General features: G+C 40.5%; 1 protein-coding gene across 1 annotated transcript; it reads left to right on the plus strand.

The window, feature by feature from the left end:
• Nucleotides 1–6,003: 6,003 nt before the first annotated feature.
• On the plus strand, nt 6,004–9,314 carry SH3RF1 (SH3 domain containing ring finger 1; the record flags this gene model as incomplete). The annotated part of the gene is given in 8 exon segments (XM_080910102.1): nt 6,004–6,513; nt 6,517–6,525; nt 6,529–6,600; nt 6,604–6,718; nt 6,721–6,930; nt 6,933–6,983; nt 6,986–7,458; nt 7,464–9,314. Coding segments are annotated over 8 exon segments (1,497 nt in total). The 3' UTR covers nt 7,521–9,314.
• Nucleotides 9,315–14,530: the final 5,216 nt, after the last annotated feature.

Below are 14,530 nucleotides of genomic sequence, written 5' to 3' on the forward strand. Positions count from 1 at the left end.
CCTCCAGATTTTCTAGCTTTGTTGAGTATAGGCTTTTGTAGTAGGATCTGATGGTTTCTTGAATTTCCTCAGTTTCAGTTATGTCTTCACTTTAATTTCTGATTTTGTTAATTTGGGTACTCTCTCTTTGCTCTTGTTAGCCTAAGCATTTATCAATCTTTTTAATTTTCTCAAAGAACCAGCTCTTGGTTTTGTTGATTCTTTGAATGTTTTTTTTTTTTTTTTTTTTTTTTTTTTTTTTTTTGTTGTTTCCATGTGGTCAATTTCTGCTCTGAGTTTGAATATTTCTTGCCATCTATTCCTCTTGGGTGTATCTGCTTCCTTTTATTCTAGAGCTTTCAACTGTGCTGTCAAGTTGCTAGTGTATGCTCTCCTTAGTTTCTTTTTGAAGGCACTTGGAGCTATGAGTTTTCCTCTTAGTATTGCTTTCATTTCATCCCATAGGTTTGGGTATGTTGTACTTTCATTTTCATTAAATTCTAGAAAATCCTTAATTTCTTTATTTCTTCTTTGACCATGCAAATATTGAGTAGATCATTGCTCAGCTTCCATGTGTATATGAGCTTTCTTTCTTTTTTTTTTTTTTTTTTTTTTTTTTTTTTGTTATTAAAGACCAGCCTTAGCCCATGGTGATCTGATAGGATGCATGGAAGCATTTCAGTCTTCTTAAATCTATCGAGGCTTGTTTTGTAACCGATTGTATGGTCAATTTTGGAGAAGTTGCTGTGAGGTGCTGAGAAGGTGTATTCTTTTGTTTTAGGGGTAAATGTTCTGTAGATATCCATTAATTCCAATTGGTTCATAACCTCTGCTAGTTTCACTGCATCCTTGTTCAGTTTCTGCTTCCATGATCTGTCTATTGATGAGAGTGGGGTATTAAAGTCTCCCACTATTATTGTGTGGGGTGCAATGTATGTTTTGAGCTTTAGTAGGGTTTCTTTTATGAATATGAGTGCTCTTGTATTTGGAGCATATATGTTAAGGATTGAGAATTCATCCTGACAAATTTTCCCTGTAATGAGTAAAAAGTGTCCTTCCTTACCTTTTTTGATAACTTTTGGTTGAAAACCTACTTTATTTGATATTAGAATGGCTACTCCAGCTTGTTTCTTTGGGCTGTTTGCTTGCAAGTTTTTTTTTCTCAGCCTTTTACTCTGTGATGTCTGTCTGTGTCTCTGAGATGAGTTTCCTGTATGCAGCAAAATGCTGTATTGTTTATGTATCCAGTCTGATAGCCTATGTCTTTTTATTGGGGAACTGAGTCCATTTATGTTAACAGATATTAAGGAATAGTGGTTGCTGTTTCTTGCTATTTTTCCTTTTAGAGGTAGAATTATATCTGTGTGTCTTTTTTATTTTGGCTTTCTTGCTTCTTTTCTTGCTTTTCTAGGATGTAGTTTCCCTCCTTGTATTGGGTTTTCCATTATTCTTTGTAGGTCTGGATTTGTGGTCAGATATTGTGTAAATTTAGTTTTGTCCTGGAATATTTTGGTCTTTTCATCTATGGTTACTGAGAGTTTTGCTGGGTAAAGTAGCCTAGACTGACAACTGTGTTCTCTTAGGGTCTGTATGATGTCTGTCCAGGATCTTCTAGGTTTCATAGTCTCTGTTCAGAAGTGAGGTGTGATTCTGATTGGTCTGCCTTTATATATTATAGGACCTTTTTCCCTTACTACTTTTAGTATTCTTTGTTTTTAACAGTCGGCATTTTGACTATTATGTTTCGGGAAGAACTACTTTTCTGGTCCACTCTATTTGGAGTTCTGTAGGCTTCTTTTATGCTCATGGTCATCTCATTCTTAAGGGTAGGAAAGTTTTCTCCTAGGATTTTGTTGAAGATAATTACTGTGCCTCTTAGTTGATATTCTTCACCCTCTTCTATTCCTATTATCCTTAGGTTTGGTCTTCTCATTGTGTCCTGGATCTCCTGGGCATTTTGAGTTAGGAGCTTTTTGGTTTTTGCATCTTCTCTGACTGTTTTGTCTATGTTTCCAATGTTGTCTTCATCCCCTGAGATTCTATCTTCCATCTTATAGTCTGTTGGCGATGCTTGCTTCTGTGACTCCTGATTTCTGTTTTTGGTTTTCCATCTCCAGGGTTGTCTCTTTTTGTGTTTGCTTTATTGTTTATATTTTCATTTTCAATTCCTTCACCTCTTTGGTTGTGTTTTCCTGTAGTTCTTTGAGTTCTCAGAGTGATTTTTGTGTTTCCTCTTTAAAAGCTTCTATTTGTTTATGTACTTGTTTAAGGGAGTTAGTTATTCACGCTCTTCTCAAAGATTTCCATCATCATCTTGAGGTATGATTTCAGGTCTGAGTCTTCTTTTTCTGGAGTGTTTGGCATTCCAGTGCTCGCTGTAGTGGGAGAGCTGGGTTCTGATGTTGCCAGGTTGTCTTGGTTTCTATTGTTTAAGTTCTTTTTCCTCTTGCCATCTTGTTTTTTGTGTTTATATGTTGTCTTGTTGTCAGTGACCGGCACCTGTCTCTCCCGTGGATCTGATGGCTCGTGGGCTCAGGAAGAAAATTGCTTCTGAGTGTTCAGCTTTTGTGGGCGAGTAGTGAATTCTGGTGGCAGGTACTCAGTTGTCTTTGTGGGCTCTTGTAGGGGAGCTCTTGTGAGGCTGTTCTGTAAGCTTGGCCCTTTGCCCACTGGTCCTGACTACTAGTGGTGGGGATCTGGCTCTTTCTCCAGGACAAAATGGACCCTTTTCCAGTGAGTACAGCATTCTCTGCTCACTGAGAACTCCCAGTGTGCCTTCCCTGCACCTTTGTGTCAGGTTCACCTCTGGTCCAGGTGTAAAAGCGCCCGTGTGGGTGATATTCCAGAAATGTCTTCCCCAGCCAGATCATGATTTTCTCCAACACAGTCCTGGGCACTGCTTCCAAGCACTCTCTGTGCTCTGGGTACTCACTGCACAACCTCACTAGGTCTGTACCCCAGGTTACCTGCTGGTCTAGGTGGAAGAGCTCCTTGGTGTCAGGTCCACCAGCACAGCCTTTCCAGGTGGGCTGATGGGGATACTCTCTTACTATGGGCTGGAAAGGAACTTTGGCCACAAGCACTACCTCCAAGCACTGTCTGTGTTCTGGGTGCTCATGCCACAGCCACCCCAGGCCTGTGCCCCAGGTTATCTGCTGGCCCAATTGGCAGGGTGCCTGGGCGTCTGGTCAGGGAGCACAGCCTTTCCCAGCAGATCTGAGTACTCCCTTACTATGGGCCTGAAAGGAACCTTTGCCACAAGCACCACCACCAAGAGTTCTCTGTGTTCTGGGTACTCAGTGCACAACCTCACTAGGTCTGTGCCCTAGGTTACCTGCTGGTCCAGGTGGCAGAGTGCCTGGATGTCTGTTCCGGGAGCATAGCCTTTCTGGGCAGATCCAGATACTCTCTTACTGTGGGACAGAAAGGAACTTTTGCCACAAGCACTGCCTCCAAGCACTGTCTGTGCTCTGGGTGGTCACGCCACAGCCTCCCCAGGCCCGTGCCCCAGGTTATCTGCTGGTATCCAAATGGCCTTTCTTTTATCTCTTATATTCTGTTGGTGAAGCTTACCTCTGAGCTTTCTGTTCCTGTTTTTACATTTTTCATTTCCAGATTTTCCTCAGTTTGGGTTTCCTTTATTCTATTTTCCCTTTCAGGTTTTGGACAGTTTTATTCATTTCTTTCCACTATTTGTGTTTTTATAGATTTCTTTAATGTAATTATTCATGTTAAGGACCTCTATCACATTCATAAAGGCAATTTACAGGTGTTTTTGTGCTTTAAGTATGTTGCAATGCCTGGTCCTGGGTTGGTGAACTCTAGTAGAGACATGCTGTCCTATTATTGTGTTTTACACTGGTGTCTAAGCGTCTGGCTTTGAGAAGATTTTAATTTTAGGTGCTGATATTTGGTCTTGTCTTTGTTGGGTGTTTTCTTCCAGAGTTTCCCTCTCTGATTCTTAGGAGAATATAGTGGCTGTGTGTTGCCTGATAGGAAATTCATCTGGGATTCTGAGTAGGTGTGGCCACTGTGGTTTGCAAGCAAAATGTGTTACTAGGTATTGGGAACTGATGTGTAACTTAGTAATGGGGATGAGATAGGAGATGGGCTGAAAGAATCTATAGGAAGGAGGAAAGCAGATTGATCCAAAAGGATCTGCTTAGTCCACTGAAAATGGGGGAAAAGAGTGAGGAGGTGCCACAGTCAGTCAGTCTTCTACAAAATTAGGGATGAGACTAGAGTATTGGACTTGGAGTACTGACGAGTTAAAGGCATGCATTTAGGTTACCTGCTTCCCTAGCTAGAATGACCTATGGGTTCCTAAGGAGTGCCTGCTAGAATTTTGGGCTGGGATAAATAAGTCAGATAGGAAAGTTAGATGAGGAAGATTTGTATGATCCACTGAAGATAAAGCCAGGGGGAAAGGGAGGCCACAGCAGGTCATCTGCTGCAGAGTTGGAGAAGAGACTCAGGAGGTAGATTTGGAAGAATGGAAGGATATGTGAACATCTATAGTTAGCCCACCTATTTACCTGTCTGGAGGCAATAATAATAAATTTTGAAATCAGAAATGAACTTCTTAGACAGCATTTCCTTCAACGATTGTAGTTTTACATACTCATTCTTATCATGAACATCAGGTAAGAAGTACTAAAGTAAACAAAGAAAAATGTATCTACAGCAAACACAAACACAAAATAGGATACATATAAATATAATGAAGTAGTGGCAGGGGCAGGAAAACTTAGTCTAACTCATATTTTCCTGTCATGTTTGGTTGGTGAACGCTCAAAAAAAAAAAAAAAAAAAAAAAAAAAAGGAGATGCCAAATTAGACTTCAAAGTTTCAGACTGCAATCAAAACAGCACTATTCAAACGGAAGCAGGTTGGGTTCTTTTTATTTCTAACTGGACTGTCATGGAGCATCTACTATATGCCAAGTACTGGAGTCTACTCTGGTTCATGGAAAAAAATGACTCCTTTTGTTCGGGAGCCTAGATAAGGAAAGAAGTTGAAATGTGAAAGGTTAAGGGGAGTGTCACCACATCTTTACTAGATACTGTTCCCTTTTTCACTTTTATCTGAAATAGCAATATATCCCAGACTCAAGAGATAAATCATGATTACTTTAAACTATTCAAGAACTCTCATTTCCCTTTGCCAAATCTTCTTTTTCTTAGACTTCCTTGCAAGTACAAGTGGTCATAAGATGAAGTTCTGTCCAAAGAAACCTATAAGTGGAAATCTTTTGGAATGCTTCTATGGAAGATTTTATGGGGATTTCTCCAGCTTGATGAGAAAACCTTGCACTCTGGCTATTTTTCACATAAGTGTGTGGATGCCATGCCTGCAGCTGTAGCAGCTAACTTGCAACCATGAGGCAATAAAATGAAACAAAAAAGCCATATATTTGAAATGGAACAAAAAAAATAGAAGTAATTTAGGTTTTTCCATTAGACATTTCTAGACTTCTTGATGAGTAAACAAAGTAGTCCTTATTGTTTGAAACATCTCTGAGCTTTCTGTTACTTAAAAATAATAGATGTTACATATACTGTCTAATATCAACATTAAAGAAGCTATAAAGGTTACAGGAAAATACCTTAAATATTAACAACAATTCATATAAAACAGAAAGAATGAATTACTAGAAACATACAATTCACAAAAACTGATTCTAGAAGCAATAGAAACTCTGACAAGTAACTGAATGTGTAACAAAAATTAAACTAAACCAAAACTTTTAACAATGAAAATCCCACAACCATATGCATTCACTGGTGAATTCTACAAATTACTGGAAAAAAGACAAATTTTCTCAAATTCCTTCAAAATTAATAAAAGAATAAATTTTTAGATTATATGAATCCATAATTTCCCTGATAACAAATATTTTTCATGAATGTAGATGCAAAATCCTCAAGAATATAATGAAGAAAGTCACATGATTATCAACATTTATGTAAAAAAATAAAACCATTTGACAAAATCTAAAGCCCTTTCCTGATTCGAGCAATAAAAATGACAACTGGGCCTTCGTTCACATTCCCGACATATGTCTCCTACCAAGCTGCCCTTGGAACTATGAATCCTTCTCTTTCCCCAACCCCTCTCCTGGCTGCCACTGTCCTCGCCTCTACACCATCAGGCGCTACTGCTGCTGCTGTTGCCGCTGCTGCCGTTGGAGTGGGACCCAAACCCGTGGTGGGATCCATCGATCAGATTGCACATTTACGGCCTCAGACTCGTCCCAGTGTCTACGTTGCTATCTATCCATACACTCCCCGGAAAGAAGACCAGCTGGAGCTGAGGAAAGGGAAGATGTTCTTGGTATTTGAACGCTGCCAGGACGGCTGGTACAAAGGAACATCGATGCACACCAGCAAGATAGAGGTCTTCCCTGGCAACTATGTGGCACCCGTCACAAGGACGGTGACAAATGCCTCCCAAGCTAAAGTCCCTATGTCTACTGCGGGTCAGGCAAGCCGTGGAGTGACTATGGTCAGTCCTTCCACTGCCGGGGTGCCTACATAGAAGCCCCAATGAAATGGTGTGGCTGGGAATCCCAGCGTTGTCCCCACGGCTGTGGTGTCAGCAGCTCATATCCAGACAAGTCCTTAGGCTAAGGTCCTGCTGCACATGACTGGGCAGATGACCGTCAACCAGGCCCACAATTCTGTAAGGACAGTTGCAGCACATAACCAGGAAGGGCCCACGGCAGCAGTGATTCCCATCCAGTTCAGAATGCTGCCTGCCTCGGCCCTGCATCCGTGGGCCTGCCCCATCATTCTCTGGCCTCCCAGCCTCTGCCTCCAATGGCAGGTCCTGCTTCCCACATTGCTGCCGTCAACATCAGTCGAACCAATGCACCCCTGGCCTGCGCTGCAGGGGCATCTTCTCTGGCTTCCCCAAACATGACCACTGCCACTTTGGAGACCAAGCCCGGTGGGCATCTCCTGAGAGTGCTGCATCAGCATGTGGGAACAGTTCAGCTGTGAAACCAAAGACAGTAAGAAAGAAAAAAAAAATGGCCTATTGAAGCTACTTTCTGGCGCCTCCACCAAACGCAAGCCCCGAGTCTCCCCTCCAGCATCACCCACCCTGGACATGGAGTTGGGTTCCGGGGAGGTTCCTTTGCAGGGAGCAGTGAGTCCTGAGTTGCCACTAGGAGGCGGTCACGGTCACGGCAGAGCGGGGTCCTGCCCCACAGATGGGGATGGGCCAGTGGCCGCCAGGACAGCAGCCTTAGCCCAGGATGCTTTCCATCTCAAGACAAGCTCCCTGGACCCTGCAGTGCCCATCGCTCTGCCGCCTCGCCAGGCCTGCTCCTCCCTGGGTCCAGTCATGAATGAGGCCAGGCCTGTTGTTTGCGAAAGGCATAGGGTGGTGGTTTCCTATCCTCCTCAGAGTGAGGCAGAACTTGAACGCAAAGAAGGAGATATTGTGTTTGTTCATAAGAAACGAGAGGACGGCTGGTTCAAGGGCAAAGAAATGGGAAGACTGGCCTTTTCCCGGGGAGCTTTGTGGAAAACATCTGAGGGGACTAAACACGGAGAAAGCGTAACGTCACATCACATGACTAAAGAGCACAAAGCAGTTTCATAGAGAGAGCACATCTGTGGACTTCCAGATCTTCAAGAGCCGAGCAGAAGATGGGCACCTGACTCCAGAGCCCCGGCCTGGTTACCCCAGGGGCAGAGGGAAGGAGGCCACGTGGGTTCCATCCTTCTGGGTTCTGACGTGTAAAGTGTGCCTTGTACTGTCTAATGGACTACACAGATAAATGTCTGTTTTTAAAGATGTATAACTAAAATGAACCATTGTTTACAAGGCTTAACTAATTTATTTGCTTTTTTTAAAACTTGAACTTTTCTTGTAATAGCAAATTCTTTGGGTTATGGTTTTTAAAGAATATTAATTTATGGAATGATGATTAAGGAGAAGCTGGGCTCTTTCCTGTCTGTTGAGAACAAGAGATTCTTTCTGACATAGACTGCATCCTCCCCTCCCCTGCTCGCTGCCCTCCTCCCTGCCATTATCTTTGGCTTCGTTTCGACAAAAATGCCCATTTCCCAAACAGACAGCTGAATCAGTACCAGGAAGAACCTGGGGAGGGGAGACAGCGGACTCCAGATAGAGGAGTTAGCAGGTCCCCGTCTGTCTGCTTTGATCAGAAATCAACCTGAGGACCTAATCCTCGATTTCATTTTTGTGGGTTTTCCATTTTCCTGAAGCAAAGTGGGTAAAGTTAAGAAGCGAACGAAAGCACAGCTACCGACTACAAATGCACACTTGTCTGCTTGTGCAAGCAGCGGTGCATTGGGAAGTGAGAGAAACCGGAGTGGTAGTCGCTGTGTGTGAATGGCTTTGAACTGTGATTCCCGTTCTGTCCCCAGGTGATCTGCATGCCCAAGACACAGTAAGTTTGTGAGACAGTGGTGGTAAGAGATGCACTCATAGTAAAGTCAAAGGCTGTAAGAAACACTGTAAGTCTTTCCATTCACCCATTGTGATTTCCCCACCATCTTGCATGTGTTGCCGGATCCCTACAGTGGTGTGGACTGTGCATGGTATGTGTATTTCATAGCAGTTTTCACTCAGAACTCACCGATACAGGAGGTTTGACATACACGGCGGTCTCTTCCCTGCCCCACCACTGCTGCTGACCCAGATGTCTTAAGTCTGCTTGCTCCCTCTCTGGTGAAGGCACGTGGTAGCCAGCACACCAGTAGTCAGTTAAAGTGCTCATCCATGTGTGTCCTTCCAGTGGACTGATGGGAAGGGTGATCTTATCCAGGAGACCACTCGCTCCTGTGACTGCTAAAGCTCTGAAAGGCTTGCCGGGTGTGGCCATGCCCACACCTTACAATTGTGGCCAAGCCCGTCTTTTTATATCCATCCTTTGATGCCCGTTTCTAGTTCCACCCCAGCTGTGGGTCTGGCTAGTCCTGAAAACAGCCAGAGGAAAGATAGCCTGGTAGCCTTGTTCTCCAGTTCTCTTCTGGATAAGACAAGGAAGTCAAAGGCCAGCCGACCTTCTTCGTTTTGTCTTTTTAACGTAGAGATGAAAGTAGATGGGAAATACTGACGTGACCTGAACAATCACAGAATGGCAAGAGATCCCACTGCTTAAAAAGATACGTAATGTGGTTAGAAATAGAATCATTCCTGTCAACCAATTTTTTTATATATAAAAACACTGTATATTGTGTTCCTTTGTGTTGAATTTTTTTAAAGAAATACTTTACTTGGATATTCCTGTAATGTATAAAGGTTTGGTGAAATGAACTTTAGTTAGGAAGAAAGGCTGACATCGGCTTTCATGTGTGTGAATTGGCACCACTGTGCCATAATATTCTTTTTTTTCATGCATAACAGAAAAATATATTCTACCTGTCTATTCATTTCATGCCTTCCAAAGTATTCCTCCCTGCACAAAGGTGTGGATAGGCACAGACTTCACTACCAACTATTAACTCCAGCTTTCAAATTTTCCCCTTTAAAGTCTTCATGAGTCTTCTCTGTAGCACTGCTGTGGGTACAAAAGGATCTGCTTGGATTGTATAGGATAGTTTTACTATGAGCATTCTTTCTTTCAGATTCTCACTTAATGTTTGAATGGCGGTTTGTTGTTGTTGTTGGTTTTTTTTTTTTACATATGACCAACATTATTATAGGTTTACTAATTCAACTTTTTTTTTTGTTTTGTTTTGTTTTCTTTTTTTCTTGGACTTCACACAGTCTGTGAGTTGTTTCTGGGGCAGTGCAAGCCTCTGGGGTTAGCATCCCATTATCAGTGACTGCATATTATGTCTGTTCTTTTGTGACTGGGTTATCTCACTCAGGATGATATTCTCTAGATGCAGCCATTTTCTTAAGAATTTGGTTAAGTCATTGTTTCTGGTGGCTGAGTAGTATTCCATTGTGTAAATGTACCACAATATTTGTATCCATTAATCTTCTGAAGGACATCTGGGTTCCTTCCAGCTTCTGGCTATTATAAATAGAGCTGCTATGAACATTGTGGTGCATGTATCTTTGTTGTGTATTAAAGTGTCTCTGGGGTATATGCCCAGAAGTGGAATAGCTGGGTCTTCAGGTAGTACTATGTCCAATTTTCTGAGGTATTGCCAGACAGATTTCCAGAGTGGTTGTATTAGCTTGCAACCCCACCAACAGTGGAGAAGTGTTCCTCTTTCTCCGCAGCCTCGCCAGCATCTGCTGTCATCTGAGTTTTGGATCTTGGCCAATCTGACTGGTGTGAGGTGGAATCTCAGGGTTGTTTTGATTTGCATTTCCCTGATGGCTAAGGATGTTGAGCACTTCCTCAGATGTTTCTCAGCCATTCGATATTCCTCAATTGAGAACGTTTTGTTTAGCTCTGTACCCCATTTTTAATAGGGTTGTTTGATTCTCTGGTGTCTAGCTTTTTGAGTTCTTTGTATACCTTGGGTCATAATATTCTTTATTTTGGGATATTCATGTATTTTATAGAAATTTTAAAAAAGCAAAAAGACTACTACAAGTTAAGATGATTTTTTTACCTGTCCTTCCTCCATATTTTCAGCTATGTGATTTAAATATCCGTGGTAATAGTTTCCTAGTGTAATGTGGGTTAAACTCTCATCTGTTTGGTAGATCATTAGGTGATATAATGTGTGGGGTTTGTATTGGGCTTTTTGGAGACAGTAGATGGATATTGTAACAAGGGATTTTTATGCTGTGGTGGGGATGAGAAATCGACAGTTTCTCATGCCTTTTATGTTAATTTTGAGGACTGGATAAAATGTTTCATTATTAAAAATTGATGTTCAACCCTTCAAAAAATATAAGAATAAAAGATATGCTCCCAAACATGTTAAAGGCAATATGTAAATAACACACAACTTAAATCACAGCAAATGCTTTCCTAACATCATAAACAAGAAAAGATTGTCTGTTTCCACACCTTGCCTCATCACTATATCGACAGTTCTACCCATAGCAATTGTGTAAGAATTACAGGAGAACGAAGCAGCACACATATTGGAATGAGCAACACTTTTTCAGACTGCCATGATCTTACAGAGACTATCTTATATTTATACAATTTATGCAAAAGTAGTTTAGTCGTGTTAATAAATACTACCATTACAAGATTTTATAATCAGCATGTAAAACTCACTTGTACTTCTCTGCCATGATGATGCACGTTCTAAAATTAAACCAGAATAATTTTATATCATCTGAAAGTTTGTTTTCCTCCAAATTCATGTTCTGAAACTAAAGTGAATTCAATGAAGGCGAGTGAGTGAGGCCTTTCTTAAAAGTAAGTAGATCATGTGGGAATGACCATCAGAAATGAGTCTAATTTTAATTTAAATGGGATTTAGTTTAATTATAAAGGATACTTCAGAAACTTACCTTGCTATTTTCTTGATGTCAATGCATTCAATGGAATATCTATGAGACATACACCCTTATAAGTCATCAAAGCTTTTGCCATCTTGATCTGGACTTTGTAACCTCATGAGAAATAAATTGGTTCAAGAACCATGCAGTTTATGGTATTGTTTCATAGGTGCTTTGGCTATATTATAATTACATTTATAATATGATTATAAAATATAATTATTGTGAATGAGTTTTACTAGAGACATGGAAGACTTATGAACTGAAAACCATAAAACTGCCCAAATAAATAAAAATCCAAGTAGTCTTTTCCATTGTCCCTTCTGGCTTCTTCTTCTAGCCCATTTCCATTCGTCTGTGATACCAGCCAACTCACAGAACCACTCTCCACTAGGAAATCCTGTAGTGACAATTTTGGCATTTTGGTTTCTTTAAAACAAAACACAGAAATATTTTAAGACTAAGTTTTCATTTCTAATCCCAGGTTTGAGATATGGGGCTGCTTCAGATTGTCTACAACATCTGACTATGATTGCCTCGTGCTCTAACAGAAAAGTGATTTTGCCAGCAGCAGATGCTTTTTGCAACTGTGTGACATTTGGAATTCTAGGAACTTTTCAAAAGGTATAAAAATGCTAGGGCCCCCAGAGGTGGTGGGTTTTTGGTTGATTGGTAATAGGTAGTGTATTGTTGGTTGGTTGTTGGTTGTTCTTGGTCATGGTTGGTTAAGTAGTCGTGCATAAAGGAACAAGAAGAAATTAGATATCCTGATGGTAAAGATAAAACTTGCCACAAGAGAATTCAATTCCCCTAATCAGCAGGAAGTAGTCTAATGGTAATGTTTCCCTTCTCTCCTTTCTATCCTTTTTTCTCTCCTATATAGTGTTAGGGAATTGAAAGGGTGAGAAAAGGGTGGAAGAAAGAACCCAAACAGATCATTCCTGCCCCTCAACCAAGAGCCACACTATACTGGAATTCACAGAACTCATGACCACCATACCACATTTGCCAGGACCAAGATGAGATAGCAGCAACCAAAGAACAGAACACAAAACTAATAAATATAAGACAGAATGTTCTTAGAACCCAGTACAAAAACATAAACATGAACAACCAAAATATGTCTTCTCCAGAAGCCAGTAACCCTAATGCAATATGCCCTGGGAAAAGCAATTTAGCTGAAGCATAAATACTTCAATATAGCAATTATGGATATATTCAAGGGCCTTAAAATTATATGAATAAATAATTCAAGACATTACAGTAGAATTTAACAAAGAAATAGAATCTCTAAAGAAAATCCAAACTGAAATAAAACTGAAAAGGACAAATTCAGGATGTCAAATGTCAAACATTTTAGAGGTAAGCCTCAACAACAGAGTATAAGATATGGAAGAGAGAATTTTGGGTCTTGAAGAGAGATAAAAGAAATTAATAGTTCAGTCAAAAAAATGATAAACATATAAAAAAAATCAATTCAGGTATAAAACATCCAAGAAATCCAGGAAAGTATAAAAACACCAAACCTATAAATTGTAGGTATACGGGAAGGAGAAAAAATAAGATCAAAAGCACAAAAATATTTTTAACAAAATCATAGAAGAAAATTTCCCCAAAGACAGAGATGTCTATAAAAGTATAAACATACAGAACACCAATAGACAGAAGCAGAAAATAAATTCTCCATGACATATAATAGTTAAAATACTAAATATACAGAGCAAAAAAAGGTATTAAAAGTTGCAAAGGGAAAAGACCAAATCAAATATAAAGACAGACCCATTAAAACATCTGTCTTTTAAAGCAAATATATAATTTAATTTTTTTAACTTAACATTTAAAATTTTGTTATATATTACTTATTTATGAGTTTTATTATGAGATTTTCATACATATAATGTCCTTTGACCATATTCTTATACCTCTTCTTTTCCCTCTTTTTTCCTATTTTTATTCTCTCATACAATAAATCCTGACCACAGCCTCCCCTTCCTCACCTCCTCCCAGTGCTCCCATCACCTTCCTTTCCCAGATCTACTGCTTCTGTTTCCCTTTAGAAAAGATCAGGGATCCCAGTAGTATCAACTAAACCCAACATAGCAAGTTACCATAAGACTAAGTACAAACTCTCATATCAAGGCTGGATGAGGCAGTCCATTAGAAGTTAAAGAGTTACAAGAGCTTCAAAAGTGTCAGAAACACCCCCCCTAACACACACACACACACACACACACACACACACACACACACACACTGCTACTTTTACGAGTCACATGAAAACCTCAAGATAAACAACCACAGCATGTAAGCAGAGAACCTAGTGAAGACCCATGCAATCTTGTGGTTGTCAGTTTAATCTGTGAACCCTTATAAGCTTTACTTAGTTGAGTTTGTGGGTCTTGTTCTCCTAATGCCCACAATCATTGACTTCTACAATCCTTTCTTCTCCCCTTCTGTAGAGTTCCCTGATCTCTGTCTAATGTTTGGCTGTGGGTCTCTGTATCTGCTCCCATCAGCTGCTGGGGGAAATCTCCCTGATGACAATTGGACTAAGCACCAATCTGTGATACAGCACAATATCATTAGGAATCATTTTGTTGACATTTGGGGAGTTTGCCAGTTGTCTTTCGTTCTATCCTAGATCTCTGGGCTGTCCATCCTCTGGTTCTTGGCCATCCAGGCAATATCAGGCATGGGCCACAGTCTCTGAGTCATCACTACCCCAGTATATTTTGCAGGCACTGCCGGGTTTGTGTGTCATAGGCTTGAAGGTTACATTGGAGTGCAAATCCCATCAATAGAAGCATACCCTGGTTACAGAAGATGACTGGTTCAAACTCTATATCCTCTATTGCTAGAAGTCTTAGCTCATAGATTCCAGGAAGTTTCCACACTACTAGGTTTATACATCTGTCATAGCTGACTTCTCAGTGGAGACTCTGAAAGTAAGAAGGGTCTGAACTTTCTATAACAATGGTTCTCAACTTGTAGGTCATACCCTGTTTGGCAAACCTCTATCTCCAAAAATATTTTATTATGATTTCTAACAGTAACAAAATTGTAGTTATGAAGTAGCAACAAAAATGATTTTATGGTTGGGGAGACACTGCAACGTAAGGAATTATATTAAAGGGTCATAGCTTTAGGTAGGTTGAGA

This window comes from Micromys minutus, assembly GCF_963924665.1.
Source record: "Micromys minutus genome assembly, chromosome: X".
NCBI classification, from domain to species: Eukaryota; Metazoa; Chordata; class Mammalia; order Rodentia; family Muridae; genus Micromys; species Micromys minutus.